The sequence below is a fragment of the Lycorma delicatula genome, chromosome 10 (assembly GCF_047948215.1).
Source record: "Lycorma delicatula isolate Av1 chromosome 10, ASM4794821v1, whole genome shotgun sequence".
NCBI lineage: Eukaryota > Metazoa > Arthropoda > Insecta > Hemiptera > Fulgoridae > Lycorma > Lycorma delicatula.
In genome coordinates, this window is record NC_134464.1 from 78,359,240 (window position 1) to 78,378,095 (window position 18,856).

Here is an 18,856-nt window from a genome sequence, read left to right on the forward strand (position 1 = left end):
TGAAAATTTAAATGAAAATAACATGAGGGGAAAAGAATTACAAATTATTGAATTTCAGAGTCAGTGAAATTTTAGCCTATTTCATATAATCTTTTTGTTTTAAACTGGTTTAATCCTTTTTTTCATATTAACATGTTTAAAATGATCATTATCATTGAAATTTATAGACCATTAATTAATTACCATTTCATTAATCATTGAAATGAAAAGTATCATTTGTTATTTTATTGCCTAAATGTTAAGAAAACAACATTTTTTCTGCTTATGAAATTAGATTTAAATATTTCGCATACCAACAGATTACTGTGCTTGATTAAATTATGTTATTTTTCTTAAAGATTTTTTTAAATGTATTTATGTGTTAATAATTTTTACAGGGATGTGGTTATGGCTGTCAATTACATCATATTGTATACTGTTTAATTGTAGCTTATGGAACCGAAAGAACAATGATATTAAAATCAAAAGGTTGGAGGTATCATAGAGCAGGCTGGGAGGATATTTATAAACCAGTCAGTAATACTTGTGTCGATCCTTCTGGTACATCAACTAGTCATTGGCCAGGTAAAATTCTTGATGTTTAGATATGTATATGTAATAACAATGATGATTTGTTTGTTTAGTGTCATGACTATAATGATTGTTGATGATCTGAAATGAGTCACAAATTGCTCCTGAAAATGAAATACTCATTTTTATGAATAATAAAAATCCTTTACTTATTTAAAAATGAAATGTCTTCTTCACTGAGACAAATACATTGTTGCATATTAGTAAAGCCAGCTAAAATGTAAGTGATAAAGTTCTACAAAAGATAACCTCTTTTAACTTACTGTAGGAGTACTGCCTATATAATAAACATCATTACTCTCTGAGATAGCAACCCTAAGTGGTGCTCTTGTACCCTAGGTGCTTCACATGGATCGTGGCCATTAGAAGAGGTGGGAAAGTTAATGTAAAGCAACAGATCCCCTTATGAAAAATATTATATACGCTGCTTCAATTCAATTGAGGAAATTTATAATAATAATAGTATATTACTTTTATGTATATTGTCAAATTTCTCTCCTTAACAACATGAGGGAACATAATATTTCACTGTTAAGGCAAGAATTATATCAAAAAGTGTTGTTTTTTTATATACATTTATGTTGCACATTCTTCATGACTCAAAAAACTTTCTTTATATGACTGATAAATTTTAAGAGACAAGTGTTTAGATAGCATTTTTTATCTGTCAGGGTCATACAGAAAAAAATATTTAACTTTGTAACTACTTGACTGATATGCATGAAGCAGTTTTATTTACATGTACAGAACAAATATGTTATTAAAACACTTAGAAAAAACCGAAAAAGTGACTTATAATTTATTGTTTTCTACTTATATTTTACTAAAATTTTAAAGTAAAAAACTGAAATTCTGCTTTATTAATTTTTTTTCCACGTAATATAATAAAACTTAACTGTTTGTAAATGGAACATAAAATTTTACAATGACTACTAACAGTAAGAGTATTATGTAAAATCTATATTACACTACATAAAAAATTATCTTCATTAACGATTAATATCATCAAAAATAATTTATTTTTATAAAAATTATTTGAATACTATTACCTTTTTTATATAGAATGTTATGCAAAATACTACTTGTAATCAATATGTATTTCAGCATCGGCTTAATTACTATTAATAGCTGTCTCATAAAAATGAAAAATTATTTTTAATATGATTAAAAAATTAAAAATTAATCAAGGAAGTGCTAATATTTTTTTTTATAAGTGATATTTTGTACTGTTTAGAAGTCAGTTTTAAAGCTTAAACAAATAAAAAAATTAATAAAGTTTAAACTAAGAACTTCCTTTTTTAAAACGTTTTCTGTAGAATTTCAATGATTTATTATGCAGAGTAAGTTGTTTTAATGTTTTGTGTCGGTTTTTTTCACATAACTTAACAAAAATTACATTTTTACATGGTTTGTGAATTAAGTATCATATAGTTGGCAACATGCAAGCCTACTGAAATGCAGGTATTTTCAGCCCAATAAGTAACACGTTCATTCTGTTCACCAAAAGCACTGGCTTAGTAGTGAGCATTATTACTCTCAGAGAAAGCAACTCTGATTCATGCCTTTTGTACATCACTGTTTTACACACATCAAAGATATAATAAAGACCAGGAAAGTTAGTGTAAAGCTACTAATGAATACCCATCCCCTTTCTGTAATGAAACCATTGTTTTCTGCAGTGCTTAATTTCATCACGGAAACTTTTATAGTTTAAAGATGCTTTTCATCTTTTCTTTTTGTAGTGATAATTACATAGTTTATATTATAATAAAGTATAATTTGACTTTTATTTTTATTTATATAATAAGATTACAGGCTCAACTGCTATTTTCATTAGTCCAAAAATGGAAATTTGTAGCATATGAAATATTCTATGCCTCGCTAGAATTCGATCCTGGGACCTCCGAATTAAAGACCAAGATGCTACTACTCCACCATGGAGTTATTTCAGTGTATTTATATACAAAAATTAAAAAAAATTAGAATTGAAAAGATTCCCATTCCTGAATTCTAAGGAGCCTTAATTCTTTGCTTGGTAGCAATGTGTTTACTTATTTTTATAAGAATACATTTTTTCCAGTATGGTATTTCTTGTGATGATTTTTTTTTCATATAGACAACATTTTTCTAGACCTATCATTATGAAAGAACTAAAATTTTAATAAAATTGATCTATAAATAAAGCCGTATCAAAAATTTAAAAATGTTGTATAACTTAAGCTTGTGTTATCTATTTTTTTAAAAGGTTTAGTCTACTGTCTTGACAACTAATCAGCTGTCATCATTACCAATTAGTAATAAAGAAATGAAATAAAAATACACTTTTTGAGAAATTGTAAAATAATTGAGTAATATTACAAGGATGAAGTAACAATTAATATCATGTACATTGATTTCAAATTCTTCATTGCTACATTCTTTACATAATTTTTAAAGATCAAAAACATATCAATATTGTAAGACTTGTTCATCATAGCAATCACAAAGGAAACAACAAAATAATACTTTTATTAGTTGAATAAAATTTTTCTTTTAACATTGTTTTGCTCCAGTGAAATCTAGCAATATTTATATACATTATATCTAATGTTGAATGATACTAAAAGTTTCAAAGGTTATAATAGATAGATTTTATTATAACACAAGAAATTGGAGATCACATTACATTACATCTCTGGCATTTTTCACAAAACCACTGTCAACATAATATTATGGCTTTGGCACACAAAATTTTCTTGACCTAAAGAGTTTTCTTATAATTAAGTTGTTCATTAAATTCTTTCTATTAGCTCTTGTATGATTCATTTATTACTTGATCAGTCAGTATAACTCTCAATTTCCTCCTCCTCATCTATTTTCACACTTAAAATACCTTAAAAATTATAAAAAAAGATATAACAGCTTCAGCAAAATCTGCAACTCCAGTTTGGATAACATATGTATGGGTATCCACATTGATATATTTCTCAACTGAAATTGATTATATCAGTACCCCGGGATAAGGAAATTAACAGAATAAACACAGCAGATTGCCATATTATATATTTATTGCTATTTTACTTTTGTTTGTAATTTATCTTTTAACTTCCAATGTCAATCATAAGTAGTCTCTTATTTTCCTTATCTTAACATCTAACCCAGTAAATTAAGATATTTATACAATAATAGCTGTTCTACATTTATCTTGACATTCAATATAATAAATTAAGGAATATGTACATACATAAATTAATAATTATTCTACATCTATTTCATATTTCTGCAAATATTTCACACATATGTGGAATATTGTCATTATACCGGTTTTTGTAATCTTTGGTAAATAAAATGTTGTCTTGATATTGTTTCTTTTATTTCATTATTATTATAATCTGGTTTTATATAGTTTACTTTCCAATTTTGAACTTGTGGGCTTGATCCCACAAATAGAAAGAGTGCAGTGCAGCTGATGCAACTTCCATTAATGAAGAAGAAGAAAAAAAGAGATGGGAAGGAAGAGAGAGACAGTCAACCAACAGAGGGACTGGCTCATAATAGGGTTAATCAGGGTAGTTTACCATCTTACCAGGAAGTAGATTAATCCAAATTACACATTAATATAACATTCCAGGAATGAATAGTAGTTTTATTCTTCCACTTTGAAAAACAAAAAAAACACTACTCAACATTTGCCCGAACGATTCTTGTGGGAAATCAGTTCTATATATGTTTTTTAGATGATCTTACATAGAGAATACAGAATACTCTTTAGACATGGCCATAATTAATTATTATAAGGCAAGAATTGAGTTGAAGAAATGTAATGTGCCATTAGAAAATAATTTTTCTCTGGAAGTTATAATTCTTGTAGTATAGTTAATGGAAAAGCAGTGTTATTGGAAAAATAATTTTACTCATTGATTTCTACCAATTTGAACTTAAAATTAATTTTCACTTTTAATTATTTATTTGACTGATGAATTAATTCACCACAGAAGCTGTACCTGAGAATGTGAAAATATAATTTATAGCTTACAAAAATTGCCATGACTGACCAGGTTTTGAACCCAGGACCTCGGGATGAAAGCCGAGGCATTATCTTTGTGCCATGGAGATTGGAAAATTATAAATTTATATTTTAAATAAATCCATTTTATTTAATAAACTTTATTTATACTCATTTATAAATTCATATTTTGTTAAAACAGTAAAAAATTTTTTCCAGGTACTCCAAATACTCAGGTTGTGCAGCTACCAATAGTAGATTCCATAGCGCCTAGACCACCATATTTACCATTATCTATACCTAAAGATTTAGCGCCTAGAATTTCTAGATTACATGGTAATCCTTTTGTATGGTGGGTTGGACAATTTTTTAAATATTTACTAAGACCTCAACCAGCTACTAAAACTATGTTAGATACTGCTGCTGAAAAACTTAACTTTAAAAAACCAATAGTCGGGTAAGTATTAATAGTTATGGTAATTTTAATGTGTTTTTAGATTCAAGAGCTATTCTAAAATTTACTCCTCTGATTGGCTGGTATAAAAAAAATTAAAGAAAAAAGTTTTACTACTTGCAAAAATTGTGTAATTACATTATATTACATGTATATATTCTCCATGAATTAATCATTCACATTTATGCACTGAATGTATTGTGATAACAATTTTTTCAGGTCACTGTCAAAGAACTATTCTGCTTGAATACCCAGCTTTATAAATGGCTTCCACAAGATTCTCATTGATTTTTAATTACTGGATCTCCAATAATACCTTCCTTCAATTTATGACAGATGATGTTAACATTACTCAGCAGTAAGTCTGATAGAGGGGTTAGTTTAAAATCCTCAGCTCAAACTGCTCAAGTAAATCCTGTATGCAACTTGCAGTATGCGGCTATACATGTTCTTACAGAAAAATAACATTCAATCTTCAGTACTAATCTCTCATACATTGTCTGTCATAAACATAACACAGTTGATGACAGTGCTTACAAAAAATCAATTACGCACTGCAATTACATACTTCACAGTTGGTGGGAGCAAGCAAAAAAAAAAAAAAAAACAATTACATGTTTTAGTGATCATCATTACTTTACCAGCACACAGAATGTATGTGAAATAAGCTTGTCGATCGTTTATGGATTACTATGCATACATCAATTGGCAACCAATTTATTTTAAGCAGTCATTTGGATGTCAGTTTTGGAATAGCATCTTAAGTTGTTATTTTATGTGTATTACAATATGTCTTTTAATTAAAATTGAACTTAAGATCAGTAATTATATGACAGTTATTTGACTGGTTAATATTGTTATCCATTTATTTATGATAAGTACTTGACTTTTAATCATATTTGTTGTATCGGACATCCCTAATTATCTACTTCCATAACATAATGTGTGTTCTCTCTTATAATTTCTATCCTATAACCTTTCTGCTATTACCAAATAATCTTGAATACAGCCAAGTTTTTTGTGCAACAATCCAACATTATGATGTCCCTAATGTTTTGTTTTCCAGTTTCATATATATATATATATTGTAATCCAATTCATCTGGTTTATATAGAATCACTCATGTTCTGGATAATCTAGAAATGTTATGTAGCTTATTTACATCACATTAAGCATGATGTGTAAAATACAGAAGGTAATTTAAAATGGTTTTTAATGTACATATACATGCATGCATATATATGCACCCATATTTTAATGATTCTGTAAATTACTAACTATGAGAAATTAAAATTTTCTGATTTGAAAAAATCATTGATTAAATTCATTTTACTATATATATTTCACAATCCTTAACCAATTTGAAATTAAAAGATTTGGTCACATTTACAAAAGAAATTGGGTTTTCAAATTTTGTTAAATAAACAAATATGAGTACTTAAAATACTATAATCCTGGATTGGTCTGGATTATCCAGATGTCTACATGAATGGGAACAGGATGAACAAGGTTGTACCTCTTTGATGTTTTCAGCACACCTAAACTTATATTTCTTGTAATATAAAATATTAAAAGCCTTAATCTTTGCCTTCTGACTTTCTTAACGGCCTGCATAAAATATTATCATTCTTGAAATGTGTTAAGAATCTGTAATTTCTTAATTTATGTTTATTATTAGAAGGTTTTTTTAGTGCATTAAAGCTTCCTTTGCTTATACCAGTTTACTTTTGATTTCTTTATTGTCCATTTTTTGTTATTTTACTACTTTCAGAATGGAATTAAATTTCAACTTCTATTGTACGTTACTGTCTTCAACCTAAGAAATAGTTTAACAATGTTATTTTTAATTTTGTTTGATTTGTTTTAGTCTTATTTATTTTTAAGTTAAATCTCTTACCTAGTAAAAGGGGTCCATACTTTTTTTGGAGTGACTATCAACTCATGATAACTTATATAATTCCATGACCATTCATACGAAAGTTAATGTATGGCTACATCACTATTCCCTCTTCATTTGACCTTGTTAGCCACTTCTTATTCTTTTTATCTGTTCTGTATGACTTCACCTGCTCTGCCTAAGTTTTTCAGCATTTTCTCCACTCTTCTCATTTCCTTTAATTTGAAACTATTATCTTTCCTTAGAACATGGTTTTACCTTCTTCCTTTGTTATTATAGTCCTTTCTCTATGTAGACCTTACAGTGTCATAATTATTATAACCAAAACTTAATAATAATATGTTGTACAAGTAAGATTTGTGAACAAAAGCAGTTTCAGAACAAATTTAATTCAAAATTTGTAAAAATTACATATGTAAGTAAGTAATAATTTTAATAAATTTATAAGTAAATGAATATTAGTTTAGCTTTATTTTATGTTTTTTTACTGTTATTTATCATTTAGCTTTGTTCTATTAGCTTAATTAATATTTTTGAAGGGTACCATTCATCCTTTTAAAGATTTAAATTAAAATAAATATATATGATTAAAAAATGATCAGATTTATTGCAATTCAGTCTAATACTATTTTAGGTAATATTAAATTTATTAGTAAAGGTAAAAACTTTAGAGTTCTAGCTTAGATAGTGTGTAAAATTTCTGGAATTATTTGTCTATTTTTGAAATTCAGTTGTTCATTTGTAATAGTTTCATTAGATTTAAATTTGTTATGTTCTACTCTATTTAGCTGTTTCAGAAAGCAGAATTGAAAATTCAGAATATTTTATAAATCAGGTATTCAAACTTTTTCAATTAAAGAAAATTAAAAAATTTAGACCCCCCAGAAAACTCAAAAAAATTTAAATAGCAGCACCCTTTATATGTTATCTACTTTAAATATTCTGTTAAGACAAGAAATTGATCAAAGAAAACTTAATATGTTGTTTTAATCCAAAACAGTGTAAGAAACAAAGTTCAGATTCATCCAATTTTTAAAATATTCCAATTCAAAATAGAATATTTATTCAGTTAGAGAAACTGTTAAAAATTTCTTCATTGTAGGTACAAAAAATTTAATTAGAAGACTTTTTTCTTTTACAGAGAAATGTATCAAATATCTAAAATAGGCTAATACCTATATTGAAGATGAAAGCACCGTTGTGTTTGCCTGTATCTACATCCTAAAATTAATAAAGCATCTATTTAAATTGTAAGTTTTAAAAAATAAATTTCAGAAGTAATAAAAATGAAATAAATAATAATTTAAATAATTTTTAAAACTCTATTGAATTATTTTCAATTAAATAAAGCAGTAATAACGAATAAAAATGTCATGATACCAAATCTAAGCTAATTCTAAGTTAACTAAATATAATAAAACATTAATAAAAGAAGAGTCAACCTTAACAAATATTAAATCTTTCTTATCATTATTGTTTGAGTTTTACTAAACTAATTTTATTTTTAGGGAGAATTCCTTTTAGATAGTTTCATTATTGCTTTAAGAAGATAAAAAATGAGTTTTAAATATTACATTACATAGCATTGCAAATGTTAAAGCCCAAAAAATTATTTTTTATTCATGGAACTAAGAAGAATCTAAAATTTTAAGTCAGGAAAATTCAGTTGGAGACTAAAATTGTAACCATAATAATCTATCATCACAGTCAGTGAGACTGTAAATTATTAAATATTTGATAATGTTATATAAATTCTATGTCGTATGATTATCTGAAATAAATGAATGATTTATATATATATATATATATATATATAATATATATAAGATGCAGGCTTAATGTAATTAATAAATACTACAGTACCTACCTTGTAAAGGAATTATCAGATTAATAAAAATACATGAATTACAGAAATAAATTATATTCAAACAAAAATAATTGATTATTTAATAGTTAAATATATCTATTATTAATTATTTACTGAAAAAAAAATCCCCTTTTGAGAAAAAACAAAGTAGTTTTCCAATGACTTCCTTAGTGGAGTGGAGCGTCTCATCCTTTTTATCTGAAAAGTTCCCAAGTTTGAATCAGACATAGCATTTTTCATACATACAAAATTTCTATTCCTCACCATATTTCTTCGCATAAGCTTCAGCATATGTAGTGAATTAGTTATAAAAATATACATGTGTAAAAAGCTATCTTTTATGCAGATTGGAGAGGATAGATTAGGAAAGTAGACTGTGCACTGGACAGCAAAAATACTAGAAAGAATTTAGACAAATGCGCAAAACTTTACATAAAAGGGCTTTTATAAGCACAATAAAGAAATTCCCTACAAAATAAATATTTTCTGTGTTAACTTAAAAAAACATAACTATCAAGAAGATATATTCAGAAAAATTTACGTGATGTAATACAAAAATATTACTTCATACCTTATACTCTTGGAGTACAACTTCATACTCTACTGCATAATAAATAATTTCCATAAATAAAAAATAGGTTGTATCAAACATCCACCAACAATATCTGTTCATTACTATATATCTTTGGTTGAATACTAAATGAACTTTGAAGAGTAGATTTGTTATTTTTTCTTTTTCTTATGTCATTTTTTGGCACTGTTAATAGTGCTGAATACAAGGGGTTTCTCTAAATTCTAAAACACTTTTTATTGTCACTGGCATTGGATTTAGACCTTCCTGTTTTTAGTTTTTTCTAACTATAAATATTTCCTGTTAAAAATTAATCAATGCAGTATATCATTGCATTGTGTATTAGCTTATGCTTTTAACTAGTATAAAAATCATATTACTTTTATATCTAGTTTACATACTGTCTAAAATACAAAAAGACATGTAGAACATTTATTAAATTGAACAGATGCAAGATTTTTAAACAAAATCACTTTTTTGAAGTTATTTACACCTATTTATCTGAAATTTAATTAAAACATATTGCTGTACTAATTCTCACATTAAAGGAATTTTGAAAATTGGATGAAGTGAACTTTGCCCATCACCATTTTGAATTGGCAGTGGTTTCTTTACACCATTGTTCTTATCTTAATGAGATCTTAAAAGAGTGTCACATAGTGAGTGCCACTCTACTGGATATTTGAGTTGGCAATTCAAAAGTTTTACACCTTAATTTTTTTTAGGGCTACACATTAAAAAATTTAAATATGAAGTCAATCTAAAGGATGGTAGTGTTAAGGATGTTAAATTAAGGATTGACCTATAAAATGTTCTGAAGCATTTCATCTATATCTGAAAGATTCATTGTTAAATCTCCATTTACTTTTGCTTAAAACATTTTTCTGTCCTTGGTACACAAATTTTTTTTAATTTTAATTATACATGTTTAATTATGTTTATAATGTTTTCTTGAATAGGTTCAAATATATGATATTTTCTCAAATGTGCTTAGCATAATTTGAATGTATATGCTCTCAGATATTCTACAGGTTCTTGCTTTATAATTAACTGTAGTTACACTGATGTAAAACTTTTTACAGTTATGTGTACTACAGATGATTTTATAAAATCTTTTATGAATTTTGTTTGGTTATAGTTTTTTTACCATGTATTCTACTATAGGACCATATAATGTGCTATTGAAATAAACTTGAAATGATATGTGTTTATATATATATAGTTTTTTTCCTAAAATCAATTCTTTTAAGAATCATATTCCTCTGTACTAATATACAAATTATATATATTTGATCAACCGAAGTACAGAATAATAAATGAAGTAAGGTGACACTTACCTTTTTGCAATGCATTATGCATGCAAAAGCGCTTTTTCTTGCGCAATCAGTTGTATTAAATTACTTTTACAAATTATTCAGAACAATTACAAATTAAAATTAAAAATAAATTTTATATTATTTTAAAAAATGTAAAAGTTAAAAATTCCATATATAGAAATATGACATCAATTATTAAAATTAAATTAAAAATAAATAAGTAGTTTAAATTAAATAAAAATGCTTGTGGTCTAGCTAGTCAATGTTACATAACTTTTCAGAATTGAAATATTATAAATTAACAATGTCTGAAGAAGTGCTACTATCTACAGCAGCTTTTATAATTGTGTCATCCTCATACCTGTTTGAACGATGATCAAATTAAATTTACTTTTATATTTATATATTTAAAATATTTCTAAAATATCTAAACCCCTGTTATGTATATTAGTATTGTATTTTTTAATTTCCAGTATTTCTAAATTTGTTTGAATATCAGGTATTGAACATTTACTATTAATAAGATGATCAGAAACATTAGAGAAACCCATAAACTTATTAATAATACACATTCAATATCTGATATTCAAACAAATTTAGAAATTAAAAAATACAATACTAATATACATAACAGGGGTTTAGATATTTTAGAAATATTTTTAATATATAAATATAAAAGTAAATTTAATTTGATCAACCTTCAAACAGGTATGAGGATGACACAATTATAAAAGCTGCTGTAGATAGCAGCACTTCTTCAGACATTGTTAATTTATAATATTTCAACTCTATACAGCAATGTATCATTGAAACTAATTATTTATTTTTAATTTTTGATTTAATTTTAATAATTGAAGTCATATTTCTATTTATGGAATTTTTAGTTTTAATATAAATTTAAAAAAAAGTAATTTTTAATTTTAATATGTAATTTGATCTGAATAATTTGTAAAATTGATTTAATGCAACTGATGATGTGAGAGTGCTTTTGCATCGTGTGTAAATATGAAACTGGAATTTTTGTGTAGAAAATACATGTTCATTGTATGAAAATTATAAAAAAATATTTTATTCAAAATATTGTCCATCGCTAACTATACATTTTTCTCATCTCTGACAATTTATAAATACCATACCAAAAAAGCTGTTGCTCTTTTGAGGCAAACCAAGTCATTGAGCCATTTTTGTACATTTTCATAAGAAGTGAAGCATTGCTCAGCAAGTGCGTGCCCCATCGATGCAAATAAATAGTAGTCGGACGGAGCCAAGTCTGCTGAGTGAGCCGCATGCAAGAGTATTTCCCAACTGAACGCCTCAATCATTTCCTTGACTGGTTTTGCTGTGTGTGATGGTGTATTATCATGAAGCAAAATCACTTTGTGTTGCCTTTTTTGATATTCTGATCATTTTACATGCAATGCTTGATTCAAATCATTCATTTGTTGTCGGTAGCGTTCAGTATTAACGGTTTCACCAGTTTTTAGCAGCTCATAATAGATCACACTCTTCTGATCTTACCAAACACAGAGCATTGTCTTCTTTCCATAGCCTTGAAATTGATGTCGATGGTTTGCCTGAAGTTACTTATGATCTTTTACGCTTAGGATTCTCAAAATATATATACACTTTTCATCACCTGTCACAATTTGATGGAGAAATGACCCTTTTGTACCTGGCGAGCTGCACTTCACAAGTGGTTTTTTTGGATTTCTTGCTGTCTTTCATTCAGTTCATGTGGAACCCATTTTCCCATCTTCTGGATCTTCCCCATGGCTTTCAAACATATGGAGAGGGCTTCTCGTGTTACATTTAATCAGCAAGTTGTTGTATCTGAGCTCTTCCTCATCCAACAATGCTTGCAATCACTGTCTTCAAACGTTTTTGGTGGTCTTCCTCCACATTCTTCATTTCTCACATCAAAATCACCACATTTGAATTTTTTTTTAAACCACTCAAATCACTGTGATTTACCAAGAGCATGCTCACCGTAAGCTTCAACAAGCATTCGATGCAATTCTGCAGCAGTTTTCTTTAAATGGCAACAGAAAATCAATGCTGTTCGTAAATCGTAGTTTGTAGATACAAAACTCGACATGTTCAACGCTAATTAAAACTATACAGTTGTATGAAACTTGTATTGTTGTGAGTTGAAAATCTTTGTCATCTGTCAAAGAAAGAAAATGACACCACAATGATGCAGTTTGACGGTAACTACATTGACAGCTAGGGCCATCTATGGGCAAATTCTAGTTTCATATTTACATACGTGGTATATATAGCATGCAAACTAAATAGACATATTGTAATTATTTAAATCATAATAAAAATTTAAGGAAATAAATTATTGTTAAAATATTTTTCATAATTCATAAGGTCGTACAAAAATTAAATTTAAAATTACTTTGGAACAGGATTTTTTTAGTAGATCTAATTTGTAACAAATACAAAATAGTAATTAAAAAATCAATTTTGGTATACTTAAGATTGCAAATAGTAGTTATAAAATGATAAACTGTAACATAATTGTGAACATGGAATTTTTTTTAAGTTGGTACAACATTAAATGAAAAAATTCAAACTCTTCTGGCTACACTGATATTTATTTTCTCACTGTAAAACTTTTGCCTGCATGTCTAAATTATTAATAATTATTCTTTACAGTGTCCATGTACGACGTACGGATAAAATTGGGACAGAAGCTGCATTTCATTCTGTTGAAGAATATATGAGAAAAGTTGAGCAATATTATGAACAGTTAGCAATGACCCAAGATGTACCTGTTAAGAGGGTATATCTTGCATCTGATGATCCTAAAGTCTTTGTCGATGTAAGACTTAAGTAAGTGTATTAACTTAATGTATATATTTTGTAATATAGTTTTATTTAAATTAAAAGATTATTGTCAGTAATATATAAAATGGTATGTATATGCAGCCATCACCTTTCAGTTTTTTTTTCTGTTCCACTTGTGCAAAAATTCTGGGTGAGAATACCCGAAACCTGAATACTTGAAACAGAGTCAACTCAAACTACTGTTATTTGAGCTGCTGTTATATTTTTATGCTACTACTAGTGCCAATATTGGTTGTATATGTTACTAATTAATATCATGTATTGTTTTCAGTTGTAGACTGCTCATGCTTCAGTCTAGTATAGTTTTGTTCTTTGCAGTTGTGTTTTTCTAAAATGATCAAGGAAAAGTTTTCTGTAGTAGAATCTTATGTGCATTTTGGATCATTTCAAGAAGTGATAAAATATTCACAGAAAAATTTCCAAATTTCACTATTCCTGCAAAGAGTAGCATTCAGTTGAAAAAGTGCACAATTCAGTGTGCAACAGGATCAACTTCAAATGCAAAATGAAATAGGCAACCTTACGTTAGACTGCAGAGACCATAGCCAATATTCAAAGAAGAATTTCTGCATAGTTGTCTATAGTTTTCACAACAAATTGGTGTAAAGTGTAAACCTTGCCGAAAGATTCTGCATGGTTTAAATTTGAAATCATATTATGTAATAGTTGCACAACATCTTAAGAGAACAGAGAAACTGATATGACTAACTGTTGATGGGCAGATGAATCTGATGCAACATTTCAGGTCAGATGAGGTGCAGTTTCATTTATCTGGATGTAAATTTTTACAATACCAGGTAATAATGATTGAAAAGTTTCACCAGATATTTGAGCATCTACTTCACAATGAGAACATTGTTGTATGGTATGTTGCTTCTGGTAGTTGTACAGTTGGCCCAATATTTTTTGATCGGACTCTCAGTACAAAAGTGCTGTACAATTTTTAAAGAATCCTACGCTCACTTAACAGATTGTGAAAAAGAATATGGCTTTTTTGAACAAAATGGAGCAACCTGTCACACACCAAATAATACACTTGCACATGTCCATGCGAAGAATAAACACTTTACAGAAGAATGAACTGTTGGCAGAAGGCAGTGGCTTGAGCTTCCTCAGATTTGTCTAGTTGTGATTTTCTCTTTGGGGCTATTTGAAGGGCAGAATTTATGAAATAAATTCCCTCACCATTGATAAACTGAAAATCCCATTCAACAAGAAATTGGAAGCATTGACAATAATCTTTTTCATCAGATTACCCTCAGTATGATTACTTGAACTCAAAAGTGCATTGCTGTGCAGGACACTTGTTTCAAACATCTTTTGTAAAAATATGGTAAATATGTAAACTTTTTCTAATATAAAATTTAATTTTATATTTTCATTTTTTCATTTCATTCATAAAATGTTGCATAATGCATCTGTGACTGTGTTTTGTCTGTAGTGGTTTGGTTTTAAATTGCTCACCTGTAGTATGTTTGAAATACACAAATTGCATACAAGACAGTATAAGCAAGCTCTTTTCCTTTATTTTTAAAGGTAAAAATCAACAATTTTATGTTACACTAATTGTTGGGTTAACGTTACAGAGAAATCTCCTTATTTGCGCTTCCCGTATTCACGATTTTGTTTTTCGCAGTGCAATATTTTGCAATGTCTTTTCTATACTCGTGGCTAAAACTTTTCGTATTCGTGTACATTACATTATGTAGTGTGACATTAAAAAATAAAAATATTATTGCACATTAAAAAAAGAATAATAAACATAAAGTCAGGCAATCTTTGCACAACGTAAAAATTGTAGGGTAAGCTGTATCAGCAGATAAAGTAGCCTCAAACACTTAAACAACAAATTTTTTTTAAATTATTGCGGATAATAAATACAAGCCAGAGCAGATCTTCAAAACATGAATGATCAGCATCAGGGTTCAAGATAGCAAAAGACAGAGTAACAATTTTGTTTTTTGCAAGTGCAGCCAGTGATTGCTTAATTAAACCACTAATGATTTATAGGTCCCAGAACTCACACACATTGAAAACGCTGTTGGCAGTTGTTTGGCGATCCAATAAAAAGCATAGATTACAGCTTCACTTTTCATGGACTGGTTCAATAATGTTTTGTACTCAAAGTTGAAAAATATCTAAAATCAAAAACCTTGATTTTAAGGCTTTTTTAGTCCAAAAACAATGCTCCCAGTCATCCACAGGCAAACAGCTCATCCAAAAATAAAACCACTTTGTTGCAACCGAAGGATCAGGGAATTATTCAATCTTTTAAATTATATTACATCAAAAGAACATTTAAAATTATTATAGAGACGTTGGATTCTGATTCTAAGCTGAATGTTTCATGTTGGAAGAGATTTAATATTGCTGACTGCAGTATGTGCATCAAGTCTTCATTAGATGAACTGAAACAGTCAACTCTGGTGTCTAACTGGAAGAAGCTGCTTCAAATAGATACGCTAAAAGATACTGGTGACATCAAGATGTCAGAAAATATCACCAAAAGTGTGAAAGCAATAGCTTGTTCAATAGGAAAAATGGGTTTGATGAAGTAGATGACATAGGTATTATTGAAAATCTCATAAACACAAGAGAAGAACTTTATGAACAAGATCTGGAAGATTTAATGGCATAGGTGAAGAGATTTAATGAAGTTGAAGAGATAGAAGATACGATCCCTGGAAAATAGTTTAATGTCAAAATGTTTAAGGCATTAAACTATCCCATGATCTTGCCCAGTTTTTTTTATAGATGCTGATCCATCTTTGAATAGAAGCTTAATTTTTAAGCACAAAATTGAAGATGCCTTGCAAGAATATACTGAACTTCATACAGATTTAAAAACATGAGCGAGATAAGGAAAAATTACAAATATTTTTAAATGCAACCAAAATACTGCAGGTTAGTTTTGTAAATTTCCATTACAGTAGTTTTAGTTTACGTAGTACTGTTGTTTTCTTGACTTTTTAAGGCGATTACAGAGTATAATTTGAACGTGTAATACAGTATATATACTTTATGTACTGTAGTTTGTTTTTAAATCGAACAGTTCAGTAAGAGCTTGCGAGTAAATTAGGAAATGTACTGTATTTTGTTAATTTTTTTTTTTTGTAGTGTACTTATGTACTGTACTAAACCAGAGCTTATAATTAATGTTGCTATCTGTATTTCATCAATAACATTACCGTAAGTAAGTATGATTTTTTTTTCATTTTACATAGATCTTAACCATTCTTCCTTAAATGAATATTAGTTCCATTCTATATTTGCAGCTTTCTGTATTTGTGGCATTTTTAGTCTCTAACCCTTGCAAATAAGGAGATTTTACTGTATACTTTTTTGTTTAAATTCAGTAATTAATACTTAAAATATGTCATTAGTTAATTAATACTAATACATTCTATACTTCCTCTTTGGGAAAAACCTTAACATCAGGAATTGTTTACAGTTTATTTTACTTCTTCACGCTGATTCCTTCAACTTCTTGAGCATTTTTAGTTACTTCTTCAACATGAAGAATGAAGGACGGAAAGAATCTTTGTCTTACTCTTCTTGAAGAAGAAATTTAGATTCTTATTTTGTATACTGTTTTCTGATTCAGATATAATTTTTAATTAATTTTCTAGCCACCAGTTCATCTTGAATTGAAGTTTGTAGCCAATTCTAGTCCAAAGAATACTACTATCAGATCATGTGATTCTTCCTCTTCTTTCACAGCAATATTCTATTTACTTTCTTTATAAAATTTTTATAATTAATTTTTAAAATATTTTTCATGATTATTTTATATCATTCTTTATATTTGAATTATTATTTTGTTTTATAAGTGTAGTTATTGTTAATTATCGAGATAATTATTCTTCATGATCAGAAAATTTTACCTCTAGAATTTTTATAAGTTTTAAAAACTGTTGAAAGTGTGTACATGTAGACTCATCATGGATAAAAAATATATCCTTACTATTAAAAAACATAAAAACATATTAAAAAACTATTAAAATATATAAAAACATATCCTTACTATTTTATTAAACATTTCCTTTTGAGTTATTGATATGATTTTCCGATTATAATAAAATTACATTTTCAGATTATTCAAATTTATCATCAGATTTTTAAATATTTATAATAAGTAATTTAAAATCGAACATTTAATCAAATAAAATAATTCATACATTAGCTACAGTTATCTATTTAATTTTTAGGTATCCTGATTATGAAATAGTGGGTGATTCTACTGTTTCAAAAACAGCAGCTGTCGCGACACGGTATTCTGATTCATCATTAAATGGTATTATCATGGATATTCATTTCCTTTCTCTCAGTGATTATCTAGTTTGTACATTTTCATCTCAGGTAATATTTTATTTACTTTAAATGAAATATAAAAATAACTTTTTTTTTTTTAATTCTTGATGCAAAACCTTTTTTCATTGTGCATCATCAATGACAATTAATATTTAATACCATGTTTAGAGTGTTTATGCTTTAATTCGTCATAATGGTTAATTATAGCCAAATTAAGTTTGGATGGCAATTAATATGTTGTTATAAATTGTGGCTTCTTTTGTGTTATTTTTATTTATGTCATAATTTTTTTTGTAAATAAGTGCAGGATGAATTCCATAGACTTGTTAGGAAAAAATAAAATAATCCTTTTGAAATATAACTGTAATTTATTTACAGTGCTTATTCTAATTTTATGTATACTGTTAAAAATTACATAATTTCAAGGACCATTCATAAAGTTTTCGGTCACAAAGAAAACAAAATTTTTCAGATTTAAAAAAATTTTTTAACATAGTCACTTGCAATTCAATACATCTGGACAACAACTTTCCAACTTTTTAATACCTTCAGTATATTGCAATTTATCCAACTCTGCAAAATAAGCAGTTGTCTCAGCTTTGATCTCATCATTTAAATTAAATCTTTATTCAGTAAGCCATTTCTTCAGGTTTGGGAAGACGGAGTAATCACTGAGAACCAAATCCGGTGAATACGTTGCATATGGAAGCACTTTGAAGCACACATCATGGAATTTTGCAGCAACATCCCAAGATGTTTATGCAGATGAATTATCATAGTGCATAGTAAAATAGCACTTTCATTTTTGCTAGAGGTGGACATTTAGCCAAAAAATCATAGTCATGACTTTTCGTGCAGGTGGAACTGTTTTCGCTTTCTTTGGTGCGCTTTCCTTGCCTCCACCCATTGTTTGATCTCTGGCCTGTATTTGTGAATCCATTTTTCATGTACTGTTACATCACTTCATGTACATTTGTTATAGCGTGGTACCAACTTTCCCATACCCTCCTCATAGAAACATGGCTGAAAACA

General features: G+C 27.8%; 1 protein-coding gene across 2 annotated transcripts in view; it reads left to right on the forward strand.

Annotated features, from left to right (window-relative positions):
• FucT6 (alpha-(1,6)-fucosyltransferase 8) overlaps positions 1–18,856 on the forward strand; it is a 120,951-nt gene that overhangs the window by 86,824 nt on the left and 15,271 nt on the right. For both annotated transcript variants that reach the window (XM_075376662.1, XM_075376665.1), the window contains 4 exons: positions 378–564; positions 4,775–5,012; positions 13,322–13,498; positions 17,722–17,872. In XM_075376662.1, coding sequence (XP_075232777.1) covers positions 378–564; positions 4,775–5,012; positions 13,322–13,498; positions 17,722–17,872 — 753 coding nt within the window. The remainder of the gene's footprint in view (positions 1–377; positions 565–4,774; positions 5,013–13,321; positions 13,499–17,721; positions 17,873–18,856) is intronic.